The sequence below is a fragment of the Martes martes genome (assembly GCF_963455335.1).
Source record: "Martes martes genome assembly, chromosome: 4".
Taxonomy (NCBI): domain Eukaryota; kingdom Metazoa; phylum Chordata; class Mammalia; order Carnivora; family Mustelidae; genus Martes; species Martes martes.
Genome location: NC_137891.1, coordinates 176,803,424 through 176,830,822, shown reverse-complemented (window position 1 = coordinate 176,830,822; position 27,399 = coordinate 176,803,424). Strand labels below are relative to the sequence as shown.

Here is a 27,399-nt window from a genome sequence, read left to right as displayed (position 1 = left end):
CCCAGGGGATCTCTGAACCTCCATGGCCCCTTAAAGTTAAAGAACGCAGGACTAGATCCCACAAATGCCATTCCCCAACAGTCTCCTGCGACAACAAAAGGAGGCAGCGTCAGGACCAAGACCCCAGGTCTCCCAGCACAGATCTGTCTACTGGGCCTGCTGAAGAGCAAGTAAAAGAGGGTAAATCAGAAGACCCGTGCCTCGCCCAGCTGCACCCCTTCCTAAACCCCTTCCTACACCCCTCCCTACACCACACGCATGGGCGTGGATGCCGTTGCTTCCCTCTCTGAGCCAGAATTCCTCACAGCTCTGAAAGGGGGATGCCTACATCAGCCTCAAAGGGAGATTGTACGGATCAGATGAGGTGCTGTAGGGTCACTGCAGGGGATAGTCCCATGCTGTGAATGCCACCACCTAAAGCCCTCCAGGGGTTTCAGAAGGGCCCTTGCCCCCTAGGAGTGGAAATCCCGGTGTAACAGGAAGGGGAGAAGAGTGAGAAGCAGCCACTGCATGGTCACAGAGCCCTCCGCATCCTATCCCGCCTGCGCAGGGGACGGGGAAAGAGGAAATTTCGTCTTCGAGGGCAGGTGCAGGCACAGGTGAGAAAGATGGGAGGGGAGAGAGCCACACAGAAGCAGCAGCAGACAGCAGCAGAGAGCCTAGGAAAGCCTCAGGGAAGAGGACAGATCCACACACAGAGGAAGAAACTCTTACCCACATTGGGAGGCAAGAGGCAAACAGGGCAGATAAGAGGTAGGACTGCCAAGTGAAGTAGTTGACAAGAGGCAGCCAGAGCAGGGGACAGAGGAGCTGGGCACTTGGATGAGGGGGCCAAGAGGCAAAGGCAGGACAGAAGAGACCGAGAGCAAGGACAGCAGGCCGGGCTAAGAGACACTTCTTTCTTTCTCCTGCCCAGAAAACACTTCTTGGGGGAGAATCAGAATCTATGCCATACAATTTTTTAAGCATCCTTTACCAGCGTGAAGTCATTCGGGTATTTTAAGAACATGTGATGCATTATGCATATCTCGTTTTTGTTGAAAGAAATCATGGTTAGTATATTTAAAGATGTGAATGCCTGGAAAATTATCGGGGGAGAAATGGCAGATTTTTTCCCCCAGAATTTTCTGGGCTTCTTGAAACTTTCACATCTCCACCCAGCTTCCTGGTGAGCTAGGCAGAGAAAGGAAGGAACCAGAGAGACAAATCCCTGCTTTTCCCCTTTCCAGGCTGTGCCCCGCTAGACCTGGGATCAGCAGTTCGGGATCCTCAGAAAATTTGCGAAGACCTTTGGAAGCACAGCCTAGGTGGTTCCTGAGGCCTCCAGCCGGCCTCAACCGTGGGGACACAGCGCCACCTGGAGGTCATGGCAGGGACTGCAAGAGTAGGAGAGATCCCATGCTGCGAGCCCTGCGGTCGGAAAGGGTAGGAAGAAATAAAGACTATGGACCATCTTATTGCAAGAGTCTATGAAGCTCCACCCTATGAAGAACCTTACATACTAGGAAAGATGATGAGGGGCTGGGAGGCCTTCAGTTGGGGCAATTTGGACTTTAATATTAACACAACCTCATTTGTCCCTCCCTCCCCTCCCCCAGCCTAGAGAACATTCAGGTTACAGATACAAGGTGCCGGGCACACTCAGTGCCTAATAAATGCTTGTTGAGTTCAGTTATGGCCCCCAGAGTCGTGTCTCAATCCTGGAGGGATCTGAATTTGAGGAACGTCGTGGAAGGGAGTCGCTCTGGCAAGGACAGAGGGTAAAAGGCAAGAGAGGAGGACCCCGGCCCAGGCCTGGTCAGCCCTTCTAACCAAGGCTGGGGTCACTGGCTCAGCCTCGTGCGGCCCGCTCTTGGGGAAGCGAAATGCCAGGTCCCTTGGCTGGCATCTGGAAAACAATAAGGCAGCTGCAGGGAACGTGACTAATGAGCACCCCAGGGAGCAATTCAGGACATCATACATCGAAACTTATCTCATTCAAAATTGATAAGTTAACATTATCTAATTAGAACATGTGCTGCTCTCCCTGGCTTTAGGGAAATGTGGTCCTGAAGCTATGGTGGGCAGCTAGCCTGAAGAGGGCCCAGCTCTCCTCTGTCAGACCTGCAACCCCAAAGAGGGCCCCCAAATTCCCCCTCGTTGCTCCCCCACCCACTCTCAGACATGCAAAATGGCAGAGCTGGTTGGAGGTTTGGAGGGCTTCGATCCAACTCACTCCATTTATAGACAGAGCTGCGGCCCAGAGAGGTCAAATCACTCCATTAAGATCACACAGCCACAGAGCCAGGACCTGAGAGCAGGCCAGCCTTCGGGCTGCCAGTGCAGACTATTTGCCACCACACAATGACATCGTTCCAACTTCCCTATGTGGAGTCCTCAATGCTCTGGTCAGCTCGCTGGACGTGCTGTTCCTCTCATACGGTTTATCGTCACTGGCCCAAAGCCCTAGAGAGGAGGCCCTTCCCTCACTTCATACAACCAGGTCATGGCTCTCCTCTCTGGTCTAGTTAACCGACTCCCACAGGCAGCCTTTCAAGACCACTTACCGCACGTCTGGTACACTTGCTACTCAACATGCCTTCCATGGACATTCACTGCTTAGGCCTAAGAGTCAGACTGCGTGGCTTAAATCTTGACTCTCTTATGAGCTCGGCAAGATCCCTGACATCTCTGGGCCTTGGTTTCCTTCTCTTTATTTATTTATTTTTTAAAGATTTTATCCATTTATTTGCGAGAGAGAAAGAGAACACAAGTGGGGCAGAGGCAAAGGGAGAGAAGCTGACTCCCCGCTAAACAGGGAGTCCACTGGGACTTGATCCCCGGACCTGGGGATCAGGATCTGATCTGAAGGCAGACACGTGACCGACAGAGCACCTCCCTTCCCCCACCGGGGACCCGGTCTCCTTCTCTTTTATTTTTTTTTTTTTTTTTAAGATTTATTTATTTATTTATTTGTCAGAGAGAGAGAGAGGAGCGAGAGTGAGCACAAGCAGACAGAGTGGCAGGCAGAGGGAGAAGCAGGCTCCCTGCCGAGCAAGGAGCCCGATATGGGACTCGATCCCAGGACGCCGGGATCATGACCTGAGCCGAAGGCAGCTGCTTAACCAACTGAGCCACCCAGGCATCCCTCGGTCTCCTTCTCTTTAAAGGAAGACTAATACAAACACGTAACTCAGGATACGGATTAAATGACAGGGATCGTGGCGAGCACTTGGTGAGTACCCAGCAAAGAACAAGCCCTGATGTTAGCTCTAACTAGTGTATAGGGACGACCCGAGAGAAAATACGAGGCAGGTCCTTCCCAAGGTTCGGTGCGGGAATGAGAAGACTGTATTATGGAACCTCAGGGGCAGGGGCCCCAACCCCGCGGAGGCATCTAGGAATGGAGGGGACACCACCTAAAGCTAAGTTTGAAAGGGTAAGTAGACATGAGCGAGGTGAAGGGCCAGGATGCCGCGGGCAGGACTCGGCACGGCCTGTCTCAGGAGCCTCACTGACTGCGTGGCCAGAGCCACACGCGTGGGACAGGGGGATGTGGAGAGGCGTGGACACGTGGCCCGGGCTGGATTACACAGGCCTTCAGATGCCAGGGAAGAGTCAGGGCCTGGGGCTGGAGATCACAGGGACCCTGGGGAAGAGCTTCCAGCAGAGGATGGACACGGTCAGGTTGGTGCTTTCCTAGGTCATTCTAGGCTCTGTGGGGTCCGTCTTCTCTGCCTGGCTCCCCTTTTGCAACACGGAACTGCCCTTGGTTGGTGGATTTTGAATGGGAATCTGCTCTAACCAGGTCAGTTTCAAAGGCCCATCCCAGCTCCTGTATTCTGTGAACCACAAAAATGCCCAACCCCTGAGGGTCATCACACCGCCCCCCTAAGGTTTACTGCCTTTCAAACAATGCCGGTGTATAGAGACGACTCGGAGCCCTTTGAGGGCAGAGACTGTTGTATTCATTTTGCATCTCCAGGCACAGATTGCTAAATATACGTTTAACAAATGTTTGTTAGATGAATAAGTGCCCATCAATGAGCTTGAACATGACCAGCTCTTGCTCTGAGCATTCCAGAGGCCCTGTGGGATCATCAGCCTCAGACCCAACATCCAGTTGGGATTTTCATGGCCTGGGACCAGGCTTGTAAAGGGTGCCAGACTGGCCAAGTTTGTCATGTTGTTTGCTTTTTAAATGTTCCCCATATTGTTGCTTCTTTAATTTTCTATCATAATTCTGAACGAGTTAGGATTCCAAAGACCTGCCTTCTGGCTTCTGTTCCATCAGGATAAGGTGGGGAAGCACAAAGCCTCTCCCTGTGATATGTAAAACCAGGGGGTGACTGGTGATTGTGGAGGTGCTGACTGGCCAGGAAAACGCTGGGTCTGCCACACTCGAGGGTCTGTTGGACAACTTCCCCTCCCCTCTCAGGCTTAAAGTAATAAAGACAAAATGTGGAGGCATTCTAGTCAGACCTTAGTAGCCTCAAGCATATCATATAACCTGCAAAATGGGGTGATACAGTCTCCCCCTCTTGCTTGCCCTAAGTCTTAGTAACCCCGCCTGTGAGGAACCTGACACGGGCTGGTTCACAATGGTATGTGGCTGGAGGCAAACACAGAGCCCTTCTGAGCCTCGCTTGTGAAGCAGGGATAACCATGTCCACTCTATGGACCCTACCCACCCACCGCATTAATGCACACAAGTGCCTCGCAGACGTTCAAGACGCCAGGAGCAGATATTCAAGAGGGCTCCTGAAGGTGTCTGTCTAGGATTGAACTGATGGAGCGTGAGGGTTGAATTAGCAAAGAACTGAAAACTCACAACTACCCCAAGGTCGGTTCGACACTAATGTCCTGTGGTCCTCCTCTCCCTGTCACTCCCCACTCCCCGGCCTGGGCCCCTCTGTCTCAGGGCAGGTCCTGTTCAGCCCTCCTGGAGATGAGGGTCCTCAGTGGAAGGAGGGAACTGCCACAGGGCCAGGAGGCTGGGAGACAGCGTCAGCCCCTCCTGGGCTAGGACTGAGCAGGGACCTCAAATACTGAACCCGGGTACACGCGTGTCCATGTTTCCCGCCAGCTGTCACTTCCTAAGGCGGGGAGTGTGTACCACAGCTCCGTGGCCCCGGCTGGGCTTAAAGGAACAGTCGACGCAGATTTTGTCTGCCCAGATCCAAGTGGGGATGGGGTAGAGCTGGTGGCCTTCCCTGTTCGATCACTCCGGCGGGGCTTACTCACAAATCTGTGCTGAGAGCTGAACTCTGGCTAGTTCGCCACATACGCCGACCACAGGCGGTTCGTTCCACCTCTACTGAAAGCCAGACCGGGGCGCCTGGGTGGCTCAGGTTGTCATCTTCTCGGGGTCCTGGGATAGAGCCCCAAATCAAGTTCTGCGTTCAGTGGGAAGTCTGCTTGAAGATTTGCCCCCTCTGCTCGCCACCCCCCCCTCACCATTTACGCTCTCAGAGAAATAAAAATCTTTTAAAAAAATAAACATAAATTAGGGCGCCTGGGTGGCTCAGTGGGTTAAGCCTCTGCCTTCGGCTCAGGTCATGATCCCAGGGTCCTGGGATCAAGCCCCACACCAGGCTCTCTGCTCAGCAGGGAGTCTGCTTCCCCCTCTCTCTCTGCCTGTCTCTCTGACCACTTGTGATCTGTCAAATAAATAAATAAAATCTTTAAAAATAAATAAATAAAATTTAAAAATAAAAAAATAAAAGCTGGACCTTCTGAAAAAGTCAAGGCTGAAGGACAAGGGAAAAGGGGCGGGCACTTTCAGGGCCTGGGTCACCCCCTCACCCGCCCAGCCCCCAGGCTCTTCCCACATCCCCAGACAGGACTCAGTGCTGGCAAGCGACTTCTCACCTCTGCCCATGCCTCCACAGCCCGCCCCTCCATGAACTCGGGAGCGAGTGTCCTGCGCGGTTCCCATGGACCCTGAGGAACTTAGCCACCGCCAGCGAGCAGGAGGGTCAGCGGCTTGCAAACAGCTTGGAGTTCAAACTCGGACCCCCCACCTACTGGCGGTGTGCTCCCAGCCCCACAAACTTCCCCTCGGGGATGATTTCCTCGTCTGTGAGATGCAGACGCCATGAGAGCCCACAGGTTTCCTGAGGATTAGCTGACCTTGAAATGAAAGCTCAGAAGAGCGCATAGTATAAAATCTAAATGCTCATTTCCCCCCTGCTGTCCCCCAGCACCCCATCCCGGTGCCACCGTCTCCCTGCCCTTCTGTTCAGGACTTCTCAGCAAGGCCAGGGATACTGACCAGCTGCTCTCCAGGACGTCCGCCCCCAGGCCTCTGCCTCATCAAGCTGCGCACCCCCTATAGGAGCCCCAAAGCACCTCTCTGCCGAGGAAGAAGACACACACAGTGGCTATGAGGTCTCTAGATCATTCCACCGTGGTAGGATTCAATCCCATCTTGGGCAAGCCTCACCCAAACCACCGAACTTTCGTTGACAAAGCAACAGGCTAACACTTGGTTGTAACGTGTTTATTTTGTGCCGTCCACACTGGATCCTGCATATAAGGGGTATCTGCCCCCAAGAGCACCCCACCTCCCCCAGAGGAGGATAGGGGATGAATACTCAAAGCCAGGGAAGGGAGAGGAGAGCTGTGCACAAGACTTCTGACTAGTCGGAGGTGAGGGGGGTTCCCCCACTTCTTTCCACAAAAAAGAGAGGGGCAAGAGAGGGGCAGGAGAGGGGGTGAACAGCAACCCAGGAAGGGACAATGAGATTCTGCCACAGGACGTTCACTTCTTGATGTGAGGAGGCAGGACCCTGGAGAAGGCTCTGTGCTCGGGGTCCTGGCTGGCTCGTCTGCCTTGGTGACAGCCTGGGAGGGAGGCTGGCAGAGCGAGGCTGGGGGAGCAGTGGCCCTACTGCTTCCTGCAGGAGGTGAGGCCTTCCAGGCTCATCTCAGGCAGGGAAAGCCGGAGCCAGCGTTCAGCCTCCTTGGGCCCCGGGAACTCCCAGTCAGGGCCGGCAGTGTGCGCGGTGTGCTCCGTGTGCTGGGACGGCCCTCCCTTTAGGTCACGGAGACGCCAGGAGGGCGGCTGCCAAGCTGCCATCTTCACCACTGGGGACGACGTGACAGTCCAACTGTCCCTTCAAGTGGCCACTCTTCAGCCTGCTGATCAGAGCCCCATCTGCAAGATGCCCACCGGCAAGCAGCAGGCTTCACTCCCTTCTGTCCTGACACACACATGTGCACGCATTGAAGAGGTAAGGAGGTGAGGGGAAAGGGACACAGGTGACACATCCAGCCTGGCCCTTCTCCTGGGGTATAAGCGAAACAAAGAAAGACTTGACAGTCTCCTCAAAGGCGACGCTTCAGAGATGGCCTGGTGAGGCGTACACCAGACCCGGCGCCCGGCTTGCCTCCCTGCTGGCTGAGTCACTCAAGGTTCCAGACCACAGCAACTCCCCAGAAAGGACCAGAAGAGCGAGAGATCGCTGGCTTGGGCCCTTAGGCCACACACACACACACACACACACACACACACACACTCTCCACAGGTGCCAGGAAGGAATGCAAGGCTACCACATCCACCCCCGGGGGAGGGGGGAGCGTGAGGCTCAGCCAGCGGAGGAAGGGTCCCCTCTCACGGCAGCAGCAAGGCAGCATCCCAGTGTCAGAGGCATGGGACTAGGACACACACACACACACACACACACACCCCCACCCGAGTCCCCTCCCTCAGTCGTAGCTGGGCTAACAGCGGCCCCCATCACTGCGCTCCTAAAGGCCTCACGACAAAAATTCCTGAGAAGGGGTGGCCCCCCTCACGTCCGCCCGTGGGGCCCTCGCACGGTTAGCTGTTGTACAGGGGGATCACGCGGGCGATCTCCTGTCTGCAGATGGGGCACCGCTTGGGCTCCGGCAAGGCGCGGTAGCACTCGGCGCAGGAACACACGTGCCCGCACTCCAGAAACACGCACGACTTGAAGCTGCTCAGACACACGACACAGGCGCTCTTCAGACTCTCCCTGTCCTCGGGCTTGGCGCGGCTCAGCAGCTGCGCCTCGTGCTCCCGGAACTCCTGCTCCAGCTGCCTGAGCCGCCGCCTCTCCTGGCGCTGCAGGTAGTGCTTGCGGAGGATGAAGAAGAGGGCGGCGCAGGTGGCGAAGCCGAAAACCAGCGTCAGGACCTTCCAGAGCCGGACGCGGGCCTCCTGGCCCTGCAGCAGGCTGTCGAAGTCCTGGCTGCTGAGGAAGTACGGCAGGCCCTGCTTGGGGGGCTGCAGGCGCACGGAGCTGCTGTCCAGCACCAGCTCGCCCACCCCCGTGAGCGTGGCGCCCACCTTGAGCATCTCCTCGGTCTCCTGGATGCCCTTGGGCCGCTCGCCGCTGATGTAGTGGCCGATGACATCGGTGAAGGACTGGACGGAGGGGTGGAACTTCTCGTACACGGTCTCCAGGCCCAGATCCTGGGAGTCCAGCGGCTTCAGCACTCGCACGGCCATGGCCACGCCATCCTCGTGGGGGACCAGGTCGAAGGGCACTGTGTTGGTCCTCTGGTGAATGATCTTTGAGTAGTCGTTCCTGAAACAACGAGAGAACCCCAGAGAGAATAGACAATGGCAAACGCCCCTTGCCCAGGCAGAGAGGGTAATGTCCGCACTAACCGGAAAAATACGCACAAATCTCTGCTATCCTAGTGCCTCGGGACAGGGAAGCTCCATTTTTGAGGTTCTCAGGCTGATCCGTGGGCACTAAGCACTGTCCTAGATCACCTCCTCCGTTTACCACTCCTTACCGCTTTCAAATAAATATCCAATTCCTTAGAAAGTCAAAAACAGAACTACTGTATGATCTGGCAATCCCACTTCTCGGGGTATGCATCCCAGTGAAGTGAAATCAGGGGCTCAAAGAGGTATCTGCACTCCGGTGTTCACCGCCGCGCTATTCACACGAACCAAGACGTGGAGACAACCTAGACGCCCACCAGCAGATGAGTGGAGCGAGAAATGTGATACACACACAGCGGGACATTATTCAGCCATAAAAAGGAGGGAAATTCTGCCATATGTGACAGTGACAACAGGGATGAGCCTGGGGGACATTAGGCTAAGAGGAACTACGCCACCACACAGAAAGTCAAATACTTGTATGAAGGACCTAAAATAGTCACACTCAGGGGCGCCTGGGTGACTGAGTCGGTTAAGCATCCGACTCTTGATTTTGGCTCGGGTCATGGTCTCAAGGTTGTGAGATCGAGCCCCACGTCGTGCTCCGTGCTGAGCGTGGACCCTGCTTAAGATTCTCTCTCCCTCCCCCTCTGCCCCTCCCCCATCTCACGCGAACACACACACATGCTCTCCCTCTCTCTCCAAAAAGTAAAAATAAAATAGTCGTTCATGGAGACAGAAGAATGGTGGTTGCCAGGGGCTGGGAAAGAAGAAAATGGGAGCTGCTGTTCAGTGGGTCTAAAGCACCAGTTATATAAGATAAATATATTCTAGAGATGTGCTGTACAACTTTGCATCTGTAGCTAATAGTACTGTATGCTCCAGTGCTGTTAAAAGGATAAATCTTGGGGCGCTTGGGTCTCAGTCAGTTAAGCATCTGCCTTTGGCTCATGTCATAATCCTGGGGTCCTGGGATCAAGTTCAGCATCAGGCTCCCTGCTCAGTGGGAAGTCTGCTTCTCCCTCTCTCTCTGCCCTTCTACACCCCCCGCCCAATTCTCTCAAATAAATAAAATCTTTAAAAAAAGGCGGGGGCTGATCTCATGTTAAGCGTTCTCACCACAATAAAAAAATACAAAACAAAACCCACCAGGATTGTCTAGAAAAACCGTTCTCCCACGAGAATACCATCAGCATGAAGGAACCGGTCTAGGCCTTGTCTCAGGGGAACCCGAAGACATGGAAACAGTACCCAGGACACCCGAGTTTGAGCCTGCCGACTGGGAGGCCTGGCCAGAGGAGAAAGGCTATGTACCAAAGGTGGGTCGTCCGGTTCCACACCATCTTGTGTTCCTGCAGTGTCAGCCGCTGAATCACGCCCTTGCAATTTTCCACGAACTGGCTGTTGAGCGTTTCTTTAACAGATCGAACAGCCCCTAAACAGAAACAGATGATTTTACTTCTGAAGAACTGTTCTGCCCTTTCCTTTCAAGGTGATTTAAATATTGTTTTTAGTTTGAGTTCCACTGATCAAAATGAGGAAAATGACATGACTGTAAGTTCTGTTCTGCAGGCACTTTATGAGGATCCATCATTTCAGCTCTCCAACCCCCCCGAAAGGTTGGAATTCTTGTTCAGATGGGGTAATGGAGGTTCAGAAAGGCTGGGTAATTGCACCAGGATCACACAGCGATAACACAGGTCTTCCTGACGCCAAGGTCCAGGTTCTGGACCACTGCCCCAAACAAAAGGACCTTAATATCAGCCAAGAAGATTTTTTACCAAACTTGGAGAAGAGGAAATTTTTTAATTTTGCCAATAAACATACCTTCAATAACAGCGTAAGGCACACATTTTCCTGGAGCTTCCGAGAGAATGTTCTTTAAGTCTTCACCCAAGTGGATTCTTTTAGCTCCCTAAATGGAAACAACACATTCAACCAGCTGCTGAAAACTCCATGTTCTACCACACTGACAGGCCCAACACGAAAAAAGCCTATTTACTTTTTTTCACGTAATGAAAAGAGAACAAGGAAATCAGGCAGGAAGGAGAGGATGGAGAGTCACATTCCCAAGCTGTGCCCCAGAAGTTTCTCCACATAACCAGCATCTGCCGCCCTCCAAACGGGGGTGCCGGTGACATTCTCTCCCCAGTTAACGGAAACACACCCTCCTCTTCATTTTAACTTTTTCTTAGTGAAAATATGAAAGGGACTTATTGGTTTGCATGCCACAGACAGAACAAAATTTCATCTCTTCTTGACGATGACACAGAGCCACGCGTCTAGAGGGCTGCTGTGGAAAGCAGCCGCGCCAGTGCCTCGGACACAGCAGGGGCTCAGGCAATGGTGGGCCACCCGCTCTGATTCACTTTCCAACCTGCTGTTCACGGGGACCAAGCCATCTGGCACTGCTGTATCAAAAATAAAGAGATTAATAAAACCAATGACCGGCTCCTGAGTATCCATGTGGGCTGGGCACGGGGGATTCAGGGATGAATCAAGGGCACTTCCCGCTTGCAGGGAACTGCCACCAACAAATTGGAAGGATGGAAAAAAAAAATCTGAAGGTTGCCAGCTAAGTAAGCCCTTGAGGCATGAAGAGAGATGGGTACTCTAAGGTCACTGAGGTTGCTCGAAGTTGAAGCTAGACCTACACAGTGCATGACAGGAGCCGGGTCAAACCAAACTTATGAACCACCTACAGTGTGAACATAGTGCAGTAACTGCCCAGCAACTAACACTTACAGTCTACTGACTCCTTTGTTCTGTGTCCCTCCCCCGGACTATTACACTGGAGGACAGCTGGGACCTCACTTGCCTTGTTCACTGCTGACCCCTAGGGCCAAGAACAGTGCCTGACCCACAGCAGGCACTCAGTATGTAGTTGATGAATAAGTTAGTGAATGAATCATCACTTAGACTACAACTGGCCCTTGGACAACGCAGGGGTGAGGGGCACTGACGCGCCACACTGTCGAAAATCTGCATTCTGCATATAAATCTGGCTCCCAAACTTCACTACTCAGAGCTTACTGTTGACCAGAAGCCTTACTGATAACCTAAGCAGTCAATCAACACATATTCTGTAGGTTATATGTATTATAGGCTGTGTTCCTACAATAAAGCAAGCTAGAGAAAAGACTTTTTAAAAATCACAAGGGGCGCCTGGGTGGCTCAGTCAGTTAAGCATCTGCCTTTGGCTCAGATCACGATCCCAGGGTCGTAGGATCGAGCCCCACCTAGGGCTCCCTGCTCTGCGGGAAGCCTGCTTTTCCGGCTCCCATGCCCCCCTCCTTGTGTTCCCTCTCTCACTGTGTCATTCTTCCTCAAAAAAATAAATAAAATCCTTCTTAAAAAAAATCATGAGAGAAAATACATTCGCAGTACTGTATTTACTGAAAAAAATCTGCATGTAAATGGACCTGCACATTTCAAACCCATTTTGCTCAAAGGTTAAGTGTATACACCAGGCACGCTAAACACTTTAAAAGCATAAATGCATGTAATGCTCCTACCGTCCCTATACAGAAGACATTATCCCCAATTACAGATCAGGAACCAGAGGCTCAGAGAGGTGAAGTGCTTTGCTCCAAGTCACACAGAAGGTAGAGTATCTACCTGTCACAGGAGAGCTAGTTAGAATTTTTTTTAAAGGGGAGAGGGAATACGATCAGAAAGACCTGGGGTTGAATCAAGTTTCACTGCATCTACCATGACTTTGAACAACCTGAACCTGTCTCCAAAGCTGTAGAAAATGGAGAGGAAACTGTCACTGATTTTTATGTGTATTAAATGATGGGAGGGCACCCAGTGGTTCAGTCAGTGAAGCGTCTGCCTTCAGTTCAGGTCATGATCTCAGGGTCCTGGGATGTCGCCTCACGTGCTCCCTACTCAGCGGGGAGTCTGCTTCTTCCTCTCCCCACTGCTCATGCTCTCTTTCGCTCTCTCTCTCTCAAATAAATAAAATCCTTAAAAAAATTTAATAAAAAATAAATGATGTATAAGGTGTGAAGGAACCTAGCCCAGGGGCTGGCACGTGTAGGCAAGCCATAAAGAGGCATTCCCATCACTATGAGAGCTACACAAGGATAAGACTCAAACCTACTCTGGAAGTTTTGCAATCTGATCAAGAAAACAGAATCTAAAATTTTAGGAATTCCAACTCTTTCCAGGAAGGGGCTATTTCATCCTCATTTGGAAACTGACTGGCAAAACTTTTAAGGTCACCCAAAATTGGATTCTGGAGAGTTCACTGCTTCAAAGGTCCCACATTCAGCCAGCCTGATTTCAAACTTCTAGGGTCAGAAAGTGAAACATTGGTAATACCTCTAGCCAATGACTTCAGCAGTAACTTGCTTGTTTATAATCAGACAAACAACTGGGCAGCTGGAATTTACTAGGAGGCCACTTGCACCACAAATCCAACTGTCTGGTAACTTGCTTCATTTCAGATGGAATACCAAACTCCCTTCCCCAGCAGGGATTTCACACACTGGTTTCTAAGCCCTTCCTGAAAACAATATGATGATAATGAACTAAGGTTTAGGAATCCTTCTTCAAATAAATGTCAAGTGAAGCCCTAACTGTGGTACTGTGACATTGTGGTATTTCAGCCAAAAGGAATCCACAAACATTTACTAAGCATCTACCACTGAGTTAGAACCTAGAAGTGGGTTAAAAAAAAAGGATAAATAAGACAGTCTCTGACCTAAAGAGGTCCATCTCTCATGGGCCAGTCAGACATTCACAATAAAGCAATGTGGTCAATCAGGAGGGGGGGGGGAGCCTACACTTGGAGTCAAAAGACCTAAGCTCAAGTCCCAACCAGAGGAGCTGTAAGACCTTTGCTCTGCGCCTCCATTTCCTGATTTGCAATCTGGAGATGGTTGTCATTTTCCCTACCCCAAAAAATTATTGTAGGGGCGCCTGGGTGGCTCGGTGGGTTAAGGCCTCTGCCTTCGGCTCAGGTCATGGTCCCGGGGTCCTGGAATCAAGCCCCGCATCGCGAAAGGCTCTCTGTTAAGCGGGGAGCCTGCTTCCTCCTCTCTCTCTGCCTGCCTCTCTGCCTACTTGTGATCTCTGTCTGTCAAATAAATAAATAAAATCTTTAAAAAAAAATTGTGGTGAAGAAAAAAATAACAAGATGAGAATGTGCTAAGCTGTCGAGGGCAGCCTAAGAAAGCAAGCGTTATTTTTAAAATAACTAAAATATTAAAAAGGAAGAGTCTGTAGAAGCAAGGAAGTGAGTGGTTACGTAAATGGGCAAAGTCTAGGGTTCCTGCACTGGCTGCTCCCACCACGTGAACTGCTCTTCCCCTAGACACCTGCCCAGTCTCCCTCACTTCCTCCTGGGCTCTGTTAAATGTCACCTTATTTGAAATAGCAAACCCTTTCTCCAGCGCTGCATTTCCCCTCTTCCCCGCCTGGGTCTGTCATACCATCTGAGCTACACTCGGTCTCGCTGTACGGGAATGGAATCTCCATGAGGGCAGGGACTTTTGTCTCTTCTACCCATGCCAGAGCCCCAGTGCCTGGAGCCCAGCAGGCCTCCCCTAAGTATTTATCCAATAAAGTAACCAAGTCGAGATTCTGAGGAACGGGGGCGACTGAGGAGAAGAGGGGCAGCGCAGCGGTTATCACGAGACCCGAATTCTGATCCCAGCTCCTCCCGTGCCTGGCGGGGCGACATCTCTCAAGGGCCGACTTCCTCTTTAGGGCCGTTTCGGACGCTGGAGCGGCGCGAGGCGAACGGCGGGCTCACACCACTCCCGGGGGCAGGGGTGAGCCGGCTGAGGCCAGGCTGGCTGCAGCACTGACCTTGAGCTCTTGGGCGACCTGGGCCTTCTGCCGGTACACGGAGTACAGGACGGCGGTGACGACAGAGCTGGTGCCCAAGAGGAGGAACTGGCCCAGCGAGGGCCGCCCTCCGCTCTCCATAGCTGCGCAGAGCCCTGCGTGCCGGCGGCGACGCCGAGGTCAGGCCGCGCGCCCCCCGCGCTCCGCCGCCCTCCGCCCCGGAGCGCGCCCCCAAGCCGCCCTTCCGGAAACCCGCTCCCGCTCGCGCGGGCCGGAAATGGGCGGGGCCGAGTCGACCGGAAGACGGCGTTACCGGGGTGATCGCCGGGCTGCCGGAGCCTGCGCAGGGGCGGGGTCTCCCTCGCCGAGGGGAGAGGCGAGGTGGTTGTGCCGGGTAGTTGGAGATCGCTAGTCGCTCGTGACCCTTTGCCCTTGGACGCGCGGTGTGCTGGTGGCGGGGGGCGTTCGTGTCGCCCTGGTCTCGATCCCTCTGGTTTCCTGGGTTATCGGGTTCTTGGATGGGTTCTTAATGGCTCCAGTCAATAGACTGAGAGGAGAGAAGAGAACTAGTGTGTAGCAAGCCCTTGAGAGTACGGCCTATGTAAGCTCAGGGCAAACCTCGAGCCTTGGATTTTATTCTTCCACTTTCCAGATGGGAAAACTGAGGCGGGGGAGGTTAGGGAATGTGCTCAAAGTCACACTGCCAGAGAGAAATTGATCGGGCTCCAGAGCCCTTGCTGCCAAGAGGGCAGATTTTACCACCTAAGTAGCCCCTTAATCTGTCATCGCAGCATGTAACAACCTATTGTTTGTTAGCTAATAACTAGAGCTACTTTATTGAGCGCCTATTATATGCCGGGTATTGTGACAAAAGGTTTGCAGACATCCTATTTAATCCTCACAACGCGACTATGGGGCAGATTTAAGACTCTCTTCTGACCTCTTTAGTAATCTCCCTACTGAAATAATCAGAAGATACCCAAAATCGAAATCAATGCGTGTAAAATGCATCTAAAATCTGTAAATTGCTCCACAAAAGTAAAATCTCTTTATTAAAGAAACGGGTTCTCTGTGACATTTTTCTACCACATTCCTTAATTACCCTTGGAGTCAAACAAGAATTACTTTTCTGTGAGTATGGGCTTAGAATCTCCAGATTGTTAACAATCCCAGATAATTTTGATGATTTTCAACCCAAGCAGTGATCATGAATTTGCTACACACACACACATACACTTAAAATTAAATCTAGGGGCACATGGGTGGCTCAGTCTTTAAGCATCTGCCTTCAGCTCAGATCATGATCCCAGGGTCCTGGTATCCAGCCCTGCATCGTTGGTGCTCCCTGCTCGGTGGGAAGCCTGCTTCTCCCTCTCCCACTCCCCCTACTTGTGTTCTCTCTCCCTCTGCCTGTCTGTCTGTCAAACAAACAAACAAACAAATAAATAGCTTGTTCAAAAGTTAATAACACAGCATGTTGGCAACGGTGAAGGGACAGAGATTCCCATATATTGCTTATGGGTGTGAATCTGGATGTTCTTTGTAAAGAACAATTAGCCAATGATGATCCAGATTAAAAGTGCCCATACTTATTGGCCTAGCAATTTCACCTCCAGAAATTCTTCCTCCATAAACAGTTACGCATCTGAACATGGCAAATATACAAGATTATTCACTGCAGCATTGTATTTAATAACAAAAGAATGAAAACAACTGACACATTATCAAGTTAATTGGTTAAATAAGTTATAAATGTATGTATATGTGGGCATCGTAAAGTGAAAAAGCAAAATGCAAAACTGTGTAAGTATGATCCCATTTATTTTAAAGAGGAGGAAGAGGGATGCCTGGGTGGCTCAGTGGGTTAAAGCCTCTGCCTTCGGCTCAGGTCATGATCCCAGAGTTCTGGGACTGAGCCCCCAAATTGAGCTCTCTGCTCAACAGGAAGCCTGCTTCCCCCCTCTCTCTCTGCCTGCCTCTCTGCCTACTTGTGATCTCTGTCAAATAAATAAAATAAAACCTTCAAAAATTTTTAAAAAAAATAAAGAGGAGGAAGAAAAATATATATGTTTATATATGTCTAGAAGGATTCATAAAAAGCTGATAATATTGGTTATTCACATAGAAAGGAATCTGCGGGCTAGAGAACAGAGTGACTTTTCACTCTTTTATACTTTTTAGTGTGCATATACGGCATATTCTGATTTAATAAAACTTGATTTTAAAAGAACAAGAAGAGGAACGCCTGGGTGGCTCAGTTGGGTAAGTGTCTACCTTTGGCTCAGGTCATGATCCCAGGGTCCTGGTAATCCCTACAGGATCCCTGCTCAGCAAGGAGACTGCTTCTCCCTCTGCCTGTCATTCCCCGGGCTTGTGTTCTCTCTCTCTCTCTGACAAATAAAATCTTTAAAAAAAAAAATAAAAAATAGGGGCACCTGGGTGGCTCAGTGGGTTAAGTCTCTGCCTTCGGCTCACGATCTCAGGGTCCTGGGATCGAGCCCCGCGTCGGGCTCTCTGCTTAGCAGGGAGCCTGCTTCCCCCCTCTCTCTCTCTGCCTGCCTCTCTGCCTGCTTGTGATCTCTGTCAAATAAATAAATAAATCTTTTTTTAAAAATTAAATAATAAATAATAAAAAGAACAAGAAGAGGAGTGCCTGGGTGGTTCAGGCAGTTAAGTGTCTGCCTTCAGCTCGTGTCATGATTCCGGGGTCCTAGCATGGAGCCCTATATCAGGCTCCCTGCTCAGCCGGGAACCTGCTTCTCCCTCTGCCCCTCCTCCCCTGCTTCTCTCTCTCTCTCTCTTTCACACTCTCTTCTCTCTTTCAAATAAATAAATACAATCTTTTAAAAAAAATAAGTAAAAGAATAAGAACATGCCACTCCACATGACACCACCATATTCAGCCAGGCTCTGCCTTCTGGCTCTTTAGGATCTTGGGGAGAAACAGACATGGACGGTTTTCTGTTATCCAGACCTAGTGAAATTAGGGCAAGCAAAGTACCACCGGCATAGGGAGGTGCGGTTTAGTTTCCTCACTAGGGAAGGAATTTGGGTTCTGCACACAGAACAGAGGGCGGAGGGGAGACCTGGGGGTAGGAAAGACTTTTCATGCAGAGGGAAGAGGATGACCAAAAGTGCGGAAGCTACCGAAAGCTGGCTGGTATAGTTCAAGGCTAGGACATGCAGTGACAGAGAATGGGGATCAAGTGAATTAAAAAGGAAGGTTGCAAGCAGATCCCGTAGGGTCCTAAAAGCCAAACCAGAAATTTAAACTCCCTCATATTGGGGATGAGATCTAGTAAAGCTGTTTGAGAACCCGCAAAGCATGATCTAATCTGTTTTCTTATCATCAAAATTCCTATATCCTTAGCACACAGCAGGGGAACGAACAAAGAATGGGCCATAAAAATGAAAACAGGTGTGGTCTCCCCACTACTAGGGGTCCTTGTTTATGGCTTCTGATTTCTGGGGCCCTCTTGCTTTTTAGTCTGCCGACGCGTTCATGGGTTCCTTGGGAGCTCATTAAGAGACCCATCACTCCTCAACGAAACCCTGCCATTTCTTTGCCAAAGGCTGAAATCCTTCATTAGGCATGCTGAGCACGGTCCTATTGGAACATTTTGAAATGCACATCCAATGGCCCTTGTTAGGAACGATGAGAGATGGGCAGTTTCGGCTGCAGCCAGATGTCCCTAGGGAACCATTCCCAGCTCCGAATGGCTGTCCTCACGGAGTCACGAAGTAAAGATGAGCCTCTGATTTCAAGAAAGTGAGATAAGTTCCCAAGGCACGAGGAGAGACTTTGGGGGTGCCAAACCTGGGAGAGACGGGCTACCAAGGACAGCGCCACCACTGGAAACACAGAGTTGAGGCCATTAATTTCCTCTCGGATGAGCAACAGTTCCCTGTGAGTCACTGAGTAAATGCCCTCTTCGGCCATCTATCCAGCAAGACGCTTAGCAGGGTCCAGGCCCCAAACTGATACAAAAGCAGTTACCTTAGCACCTGCACTGAAGTTACCAGACAGGTGCCACGGGAGACAGAAAATAGAAAAGATCGACATCTGGTTGTCATAAAGTGTCCCTACTTTCCCTTGGGAGAGCCTCTAACATAATAAGTATCATTATATAATAATTATATGCTGTATATATAATGTGATTATATAATTATATATAATAATTATGTAATTACATAATATTATATAATGTACTCAAAATGTTTTTAATAAGCATCTTCCCCATGTAATGTACTCTTCCAGATATGGGACACAAGGATAATGTACAGGACATGCCCCCTCCTCTCATGGGGTACAAGTGAGACTTTTTTTTCTTTTTACAACGGTTGAAGAAACTGAGATTTGTGAAAAGAAACTGAGATGACTTCCTAAGATGGAACATACCATAAAACAGATATATTAAAAATAAACATAGAAATCAATCAATAACAAAACCCAGCTGAGGGGCGCCTGGGTGGCTCAGCTGGTTAAGCCACTGCCTTCAGCTCAGGTCATGATCCCAGGGTCCTGGGATGGAGTCCAGCATCAGGCTCCTTGCTCAGCGGGGAGCCTCCTTCTCCCTCTGCCTGCTGCTCTCCCTGCTTGTGCTCTCTCTTTCTCTCTGACAAATAAATAAAATCTTCAAAACCCAGCTGAAAGGAGCAAGAAACTAACAGGTACTGGGCATCTAGAATGAGTTAGCAATTACAGTTGGACACCATCTTTGACCGTGAGCTTCCCAACAGCCATGGCAAAAAGGAAGTGTGTTAGGGTATGATCTCATACAAAAGACAGGGTGAGTGCCTGAGAGATCAATTCAAGGCAGCTGGTGAAAAGTGTGATGAAAAGGGAGGGGCCAAGTTGACTAGAGGTCAGAGGGTCGACCCACCGTCCATCCCCGAGGATGCTACGGTCAGAAGCTCATGGAAGGACGCAGGCTTTGAGGATTTCCCAAAAGAGGGTGCACCCGGGGTAGGGGCAGAGGGGGGAGTCTAAGCCCAGAGGGTTCACTTTCGCTCTCAGTCGTCTCTGGGCCCATGGCACCTACTTACCATTGACTGACCAAAGGTTCCAGCACACAGATGGGAAGTCTTGTGGAAGGCAAAATGGCCTGTGAGGATGTAGGGGTGGGCCTTGGCCTCGCCAACACCGCAAACCATGGGAGAAGTCCTAGCCCCTACATGGGGACTGACCTGTCACTACTTCACTCTGAAATTCCTCAACACAGTATGTTATCAACCGAACATTATAATTTTCTTTTTTAACAGTTTTATTGACATATATTTCAAGTGTACAATTTGATAAGTTTTTTTAAAAGGTTTATTTTTTTTAAGATTTTATTTATTTATTTGATAGAGATCACAAGCAGGCAGAGAGGCAGGCGGGGAAGCAGGCTCCCCACTGAGCAGAGAGCCTGATGCGGGGCTTGATCCCAGGACCCTGAAATCATGACCTGAGCCGAAGGTAGAGGCTTAACCCACTGAGCCACCCAGGCACCCCACAATTTGATAGGTTGTGATATCTGCATAGACCCATCAAACCATTAGCACAATTAAGATCGTGAACATACCCATCACCCCAAAAAGTTTCCTAGAATCCCTTGGTGATGCCTCTCTTCTGCTCCCACCATCCTTCATCCCCAGGAAACCTCCTATCTGCTTTCTGTCACTATAAGTTAGTTTGCATTTTCTGACATCTTCTGTAAATGGGATCACACAGCAGGTACTCTCCCGTCTCTGGCTTCTTATGCTCAGAATCAGCATTTTGAGATTCACCTACCTTGTGTGTATCAGTGACAGCCCATCTCTTTCTTACTGCGAATTGTCTTCCATCGTAGAAATACACCTCCATTTTTTTATCCATTGACCCGCTGATGGACATCTGGGCTGTTCCTAGTTCAACTACTACACACAAAGCTGCTTTGGACATTCGTGTTCAAATGTTTGTATGAACATAAACTTTACCGCTCTGGGGTAAATTCCTAGCACTAGAATGCTAGGTCACACCGTAGATAAATGCTCAACTTTTTAAGAAACTTCTAAACAGTTCCCCAAAATGGTTGCACCATTTTACATTCCCATCAGTGATGTATGCGAGTTCTAGATCTTCCAAACCCTCACCAACATTTGGAACAATAAGACTTTTTTTTTTTAAGATTTTATGTATTTATTTTTGCGAGAGAGAGCATGTGCACGAGAGAGCGAGCAAATGAGCGGAAAGGAGGGGCAGAGGGAGAAACAGACTCCCTGCTGAGCAAGGAGCCCTATGCCCATGGTGGACTGGATTCCAGGGGGACTCGATCCCCAGACTCCAGGATCATCACCTGGGCCAAAGGCAGACACTTAACTGACTGAGACACCCAGGCGCCCCCGATCAACCTTTTTATTTTAAACATTCTAATAGGTGCAGAGTGGCATTTCATCATGGTTAAAATTTGCATTTCTCTAATATTAGACTAATGATGCTGAAGATTTTTATGTGTTTATTTTCCACTCATCTTTGTTCACAGTGATGTGCCTGCTCAAATCTTTCTCCCATATTTTTGTTGGATTGTACTGCTAATTATTGAGAGTCCTTTATATCTTTTGGACACAAGTCTTTCATCAAATATGTGATTTGTAAATATCTCCTCCATATCATGTCTTAACTTCTCTTAAATTGTCTTTGGAGACCAGAAGTGTTGATTTTTATGAAGTTCAATTTATCAGTTTTTTTCTTCTCTGGACCATGCTTTCTGAGTTGCATCAAAGAGATCTTTAGCTAACCTAAGATCACAAAAATTTTCTCCTCTTTTCTCCCCCCAGAGTTTTATCATTTTCGGTTTTACCTTCTGTCTACAATCTGTTCGGCATATGTGGTGTTACAGGCATTGGGATTTCTGTGCACCATCTCCTGCTATCCTCATGTTTCCCTGCAAAGTGGTTACATACTATTTTCCTCCCCATTTTCAGATGTGGGAACTGAGGCTCAATGAGATAAAGTTGTAGGGTTTACCCAACTTCATCTCCCTCCAGATCTATATGCCTGAGCACTAAACTATACTGACTCATTTCTTTCTTGCTGTTGGCCCTAAAAACAACTCAGTGATCAATCAGTCATTTCCTACCCTGAACCCCACAACTTACTCCTGTTCAAAGATTGAGTCAATGACAGCCCATTTGTGGAAATGGTCTAGAAATCGGGACTCCTGAGCTCTAATCCTGACTCAGGTTGGTTTTACCACTGCAGGGGAAAAAAATGGAAATTATTTGTAAAACAATCTCCAAAGGTCCTTCAATTTCTACATTCTATGATTTCGGAGATTTTCCCAAGAACCAGTGCAGTGGATACTTTTAGCCACAAAGAGGCGTAAGGCGCACAAGAAGCAGCAGGCGAAAAGCCGGAGGATAAAAGGGACTGGTGCCTAGGGAGGTGAGACAAGGACGGTGGAGGGAGCGCTCAGGCTAATGGTAGCCCCAGGCTGGGCTGTATCCAGGGGTCCCACTGCGCCTCAGTCTCGCTATTTGCCGGCAGGTCCTGTGGCCCTCACATGTTGCTAGTTTTACCACCAGCCTCACCTGGGAAATACAGGAACCCCCCCAGTTATGAACCGCACCCCTTGGCCAGTTGGAAGGACCAGCACCCTGGGTATTGGGAAAGGAGGAAATTAGGCAAGACTGGAGTCTAGGCTCTGCCATTTACTAGCAATGTGGTCTTCGGCAAGTCCTGGGTAAAATGTTTTTCATTTGTAGATGTAGATGGTCCCCAGATTATCCTCCAGCTGGGATTCTGCTACTTAAATTCAAACTACTTAAAAACTGGAGAAAGAAACATTCTCCTCCCCAGGTACTAGACAAACCATTTCCCCATTCCGAGCCTTTGTTTTCTTAGCTGGAAAGGCAGGTGATGTTCCCTCGTCTTCCACACAGGACTGCTGTCACCCCCCATAAGCTGATGCATGGGAAACCGAAATGGACATGTTAGGAATTGTTCTCCTTTTAATTATTGTTTGTGTTCTTGGCTTGTAAAACATCGGCAAGGAGGTTGATAAAATTGAACAATTCTAGATTTTTAACTAGTTGAATCTCTTCGGCATCATTTGGTAGGTTAATATTGTAGTTTCTGGGTGGAAAAAATGTACTGTAGTCACAAGATAAGTTAACAGTTTAATAATAAAATCAAAGTGTGGCCGAATGGCAAATGAGTAACACACAGACACAGATGACACAGAGGTTCAGAGAAGGAAAACTTTGCCAGAGGGTTTCTATGGTTAGGGAATAACAATAGCAGTAATATTTACTGAACACCTACTATGTGCCAGGCCCTCAGCTAAGCAACTATGTATAGAATCATCCATTCTGCATTCAAAAGGGACTCTAGAGCTCACCTGTCACACCAGCAATTGTATATTTACATGTATAATGATTCATTTCCGGTCCATCTCCCCTGCTGAATTCAAAGCTGAATGAGCCCAGGTATCACTCTTGTCACCTGCTGCATCCTCAGTACCTAGCCCAGGAGCTGGTATACAATAGGTGCTCAATAAATACTTGTGGAATAAATAAATGAATGAGCAAACCCTGTCTAAACTCATTCCCAGTAGGAGAAGTCCTTCTTCGGGAACTCAGAAACAGTCAGCCAGCCGTTACCTGAATAATTCCCTCGGTGGGGAACTCACTACCTCACAGGAATCTATGGGCAGCCGTCTGTATCTCTAGCACTTCACCTTCTTGGCCCTGGTCCTACCATCCGAGGCTTTGACCATCCTGAGGAAGAGACTGAATATTGAGCCCCTCTGCATACCTCAGAAATTTCCCTTGAGTTCTGCCAACCCTGAGCCCACCTAACTCTAACGGAAGGAAGTAGAGAAACATGATGGCAGGTAGAAAGAGTACAAGATGGTGCGGAGCCTGGGCGGCTCAGAGAGTTAAGTGTCTGCCTTCAACTCAGGCCATGATCTCAGGGTTCTCCGATTTGAGTCCCAGGTCAGACTCCCTATGCAAAGGGGAATCTGCTTCTCCCTCTGCCCCTCCCCTTGCTTGTGTTCTCTCCTTCTCTCTCTCTCTCCCTCTCCCTCAAATGACTAAATAAAATCTTTACAAAGGAAGGAAGGAAGGGGGAACAAGATGGGAGGAAGTTATCTATGTGTGAAGCAGCTGGGATGGACCCTGAGAAGGAAACAGACTGTAAACATTGGAGAGGAAGGGATAAACAGAGAACCCTCTGGGGGCCCATGTGTTGCAGGAGGTGGGCCTTGCCTTCAGCCTCAACCAGTGATGGTGGCCCTGGTTCCCTTGCCAGGGATTGACTTAGGAATGAGCTCATAGGGGCGCCTGGGTGGCTCAGTGGGTTAAAGCCTCTGCCTTCGGCTCAGGTCATGATCCCAGGGTCCTGGGATCGAGTCCCACATCAGGCTCTCTGCTCAGCAGGGAGCCTGCTTCCCCCCCCCCCTCTGCCTGCCTCTCTGCCTACTTGTGATCTCTGTCTGTCAAATAAACAAATAAATCTTAAAAAAAAAAAAAAAAAAGGAATGAGCTCATAACCCAGTTCTAACCAATGAGCTAGAGGGAACATCTGCTGAGGGGCTTCAGAAAAGCCTTCTCTTAAGTAGCACAGGCTGAAAGAGATGGCTTCTGTTCCACCTCTGATGGATGGATCTGGATGTGATGCAACTGTTGAGGCCCTCTTGCTGCCACCAACACCAATACGTGGAGAGGGGAAAATCCAAGAGAATCATAGAGAAGCAGAGTTAGAACCTTGATCAAACTGTGCCTGAAGGTGTACCATCCCTGAACTTCTTGTCAATGGAATAATAAACCCTATGGCATAATCCCAGTGAACTGGCCATTGGTATTACCAGCAAGAGCATCCTAACAGATACACAGATAAAAAAAACAGCTGCATTATGAGGGCTCTTTCAGGGACAAGTGTGGAAGCTCAACTTCAACATGCTTGAAAAATAGAATTCCTTAGTTCAGAAACTGAAACGTTCAGTGTTGGCTGAATCCAGGACTCAAGTCATGTTATCAGGACTCACTTTCTCTCTCTCTCTCTCTCTCTCTCTCTCTCTCTCTCCTCTGTTCCATTCTGAGGCAGTCAGTCCCCAGGTCATAAAGCAGTCACCAGGAGCCCTAGACCCATATCCTTACAGCTTTGCAGCCCCAGTGGAAGAGGACATCCCTTTCTCAAGTGTTTCAACAAAGTTCCTATGATTTGAGTTCTGCCTTGGATTTCATATCCCTCCCTGAGCTAATCACTGAGGACAGGGAAGGAAAACACTGACTCGTCAAGAAGGAATGGTGTAGCCACTATTAGATGCATTATGGTGTGAGGATTGGCCAGAGATCAGAGTGCTGTTCAGTCCAATCCAATAAATATTTACTGATTGCCTTCTATGCAACAAACACTGTTCTAGGCACTGTAACCCAAGAAAGGGAGATGGATCAGTGTCCACTCCACCAGTCATAAGACATGCCGGAGCAACAAGAACTCAGAAATGTACAACGACAAGTGACCACAGTATAACCAACACAACCACGTTCTTGATGTAATAGCTTGTGTTACAGCCCAGCCAGTCGTTGGCAGTTGTGAAATGGACTACAGTTTCCTTTCTTGGTCTAGATACCCACGGGCTTTGATCCAGTCGCCTACGTTCTACAGGAGGCAGTCATTAATATTTAGATGTATTTGGCCAATTTGATCAATGAATATGTTTTTAACTTGTGATTACAAAATATAAATAGAATTTTTAGTGATCAAAATTCATTCAGTCACAAGTCAGCGAAACTCAACGAAGGGCCAAAGATGAAGGTGAACCAGCTTGTACTCTAGGATGCAAATTTAAGGAGGCACTAATTCTCAGGTCTGTACAAACAAGCTTGCCTTCCTCCAGTCCCAGCCCTGGCCCAACTCAAACTAGCTGAAGCCAAAAAGGAAAAAATATTTACAAAACAATATTCTAACTAGGAAAGGTACAGTGGTGATGCTGGCCAATAGGGCACATGGATCCAGGACTCAAAGGCACCCCTATTTATTCATTCTCTTCTCTTCTCCCCTTCCCCTCTCCCTCCTCCTCATTTTTCCGCTGCCTTTTTACTTCCTTCTCCTACCACTATTCATCTTTCTCCTTACAATTACATCATCATTGCAAGCAGCTCGGGGTTAAGCTCTTTGTCTTGCAAGCAAAATGGGAGAGGGGACTGGGAGAGTTTCCCGGTAGTGGCATTCAGGAAAAGTCTCAGGGAAGACCTCGCATTGGTTATCTTTGGTCACATGTCCATGCCTGGACCAATCACTGTGACCAAGGGGTGGGATAACATGGTGGTGTCATCTGGGACATGTATTTGTTCCTGTGGTCCAGGGGCTGCAGGTTCAGACCAGGAAAGTGTCTGGTAAGCTAAGACAACTCCAAGTATTGTAAATCTGAAACAGTCTAGCCCTCGTTTGCTTATTTTTTCCATTGAACCAATTATTTTTAGATAACAGTTTGATAACCTGATGTTCCAAAAAAAAAAAAAAATGCAACAATTGAGTTACAAAAGAAAAGACTCCACTTGGAGCAGGGAGTGTGGAGATTATGGGGAAAGAGGCTGGAAAAAATAAAGCCACATCAATGAGGTTCTGTAACCGATTACTTTAATAAACTTGTATCAATGCCCACCAAATGGTGAAGTCCGCACTCCACTCAGGAAGCAGCAAGGAGATTTTGAGCAGAGCAGAGGCATGTCCGAGTGAAAGAAATGGCTCTGAAAAGCCACCAAACTGTGTGGCCAACACCTCTCAGGCCGGCAGGAGAGGTAACAAGGCCCACGTGCTGGAAAGGAATGCAGTCTGGGGAAGTGGGTAGCCCGAATGCACAGAGCACATTGTCGGGGTCCTACCTCCTATGGCATCGTGGGAGTCCTCGAACTCACAGGACTTCCACAGGGTCATCCCGGACACACCCTCACCCCCATAAGACTCCCTGCTCTTTCCCAGGCAGACCCACTCAAGCTCCCCAGACAGGACCCACCACCATTCTGTTCTGGGGCCATGGGGCAGTCACTTAAGACCCTTGGGCCCCCATTTACTCAATGTTTACCAGGCGCAAATAGCTCCCAACCACACACACATGGAGAAAACCCGCTGAAATATAGCTAATATTTACCGAGTGCTTATTCTATGCGAAATCCTTTGTATGCATTATCTAATCAAATCTGTGTGACAATGAGTGGCAGAGACAGCTAACTGCACCCAATATTGGTCCCATCCATTCTTGTCTTGTCATAAAAGCTCTTGGTTTCAGCTGGGCACATAAAAATGGCATTTCCCGGCTCTCCTTCCAAAAGTATAACCATCTCAGCCACAAATTTCCAGACAAAGGAGAGGAAAGGGAACTGTGTCACATTCCAGGGAATATTTTAACACATCATTTTAATTAAGAGTAGGGAAAGAAATGCTTCAATAGATACATACATGGATCATAAGACACGTCCTGATTTTATAAAGAGACTCATCCTCCTGCACTCCCTCCTTTCCTCCTGCTGGCTGGAATATAGTCAAGATAGCTGGAGCTCCAGCAGCCATACTGGATCATGAGGGAGAAGCCGGGTGCTGAGGAGGGCAGAGCAGTAAGGTAAATGGATCCTGGATCCCTAGTGGGTATAAAGTCAGCCTGGACTTCCTATATCTACATAAATAAGTGAACTTTTGTCTTTTTTTAAGTCACTATTGTTTTGGCTTTTTTTGTTACTCACAAGTGAACCTCATCGCAACTGCTAAGCCTAACTACCCTGCACTAGCTGTCCCCACCCATTTCCTGCTTCGTTTTTCTCCAGAGCACTTACTACCATCTAATGTACTTTATTTTAATAATTTGTGTTTTTATCATTAGTCTGTCCCAATGGAATGTAAGCTTACAAAGGCAGAGATTTTATGTTTTGTCCACTCCTGCATTCCTAGTTCTTTGATAGTGCCTGACTCATAGTAGATGCTCAATCAAAATTAGTTGAATGAACAAATGGAAAGATAA

At 49.1% G+C, this 27,399-nt stretch overlaps 1 protein-coding gene across 1 annotated transcript; it reads right to left on the bottom strand.

Annotated features, from left to right (window-relative positions):
* Positions 1 to 6,465: 6,465 nt before the first annotated feature.
* MUL1 (mitochondrial E3 ubiquitin protein ligase 1) lies at positions 6,466 to 14,679 on the bottom strand. The gene is made up of 4 exons (XM_080800038.1): positions 14,438 to 14,679; positions 10,448 to 10,535; positions 9,935 to 10,055; positions 6,466 to 8,534 (listed from the first exon to the last, which is right to left on the bottom strand). The coding sequence occupies exons 1-4, from the start codon at positions 14,555 to 14,557 to the stop codon at positions 7,805 to 7,807; spliced, it is 1,059 nt and encodes a 352-aa protein (XP_080656164.1). The 5' UTR covers positions 14,558 to 14,679; the 3' UTR covers positions 6,466 to 7,804.
* Between the last annotated feature and the right edge of the window lie 12,720 nt (positions 14,680 to 27,399).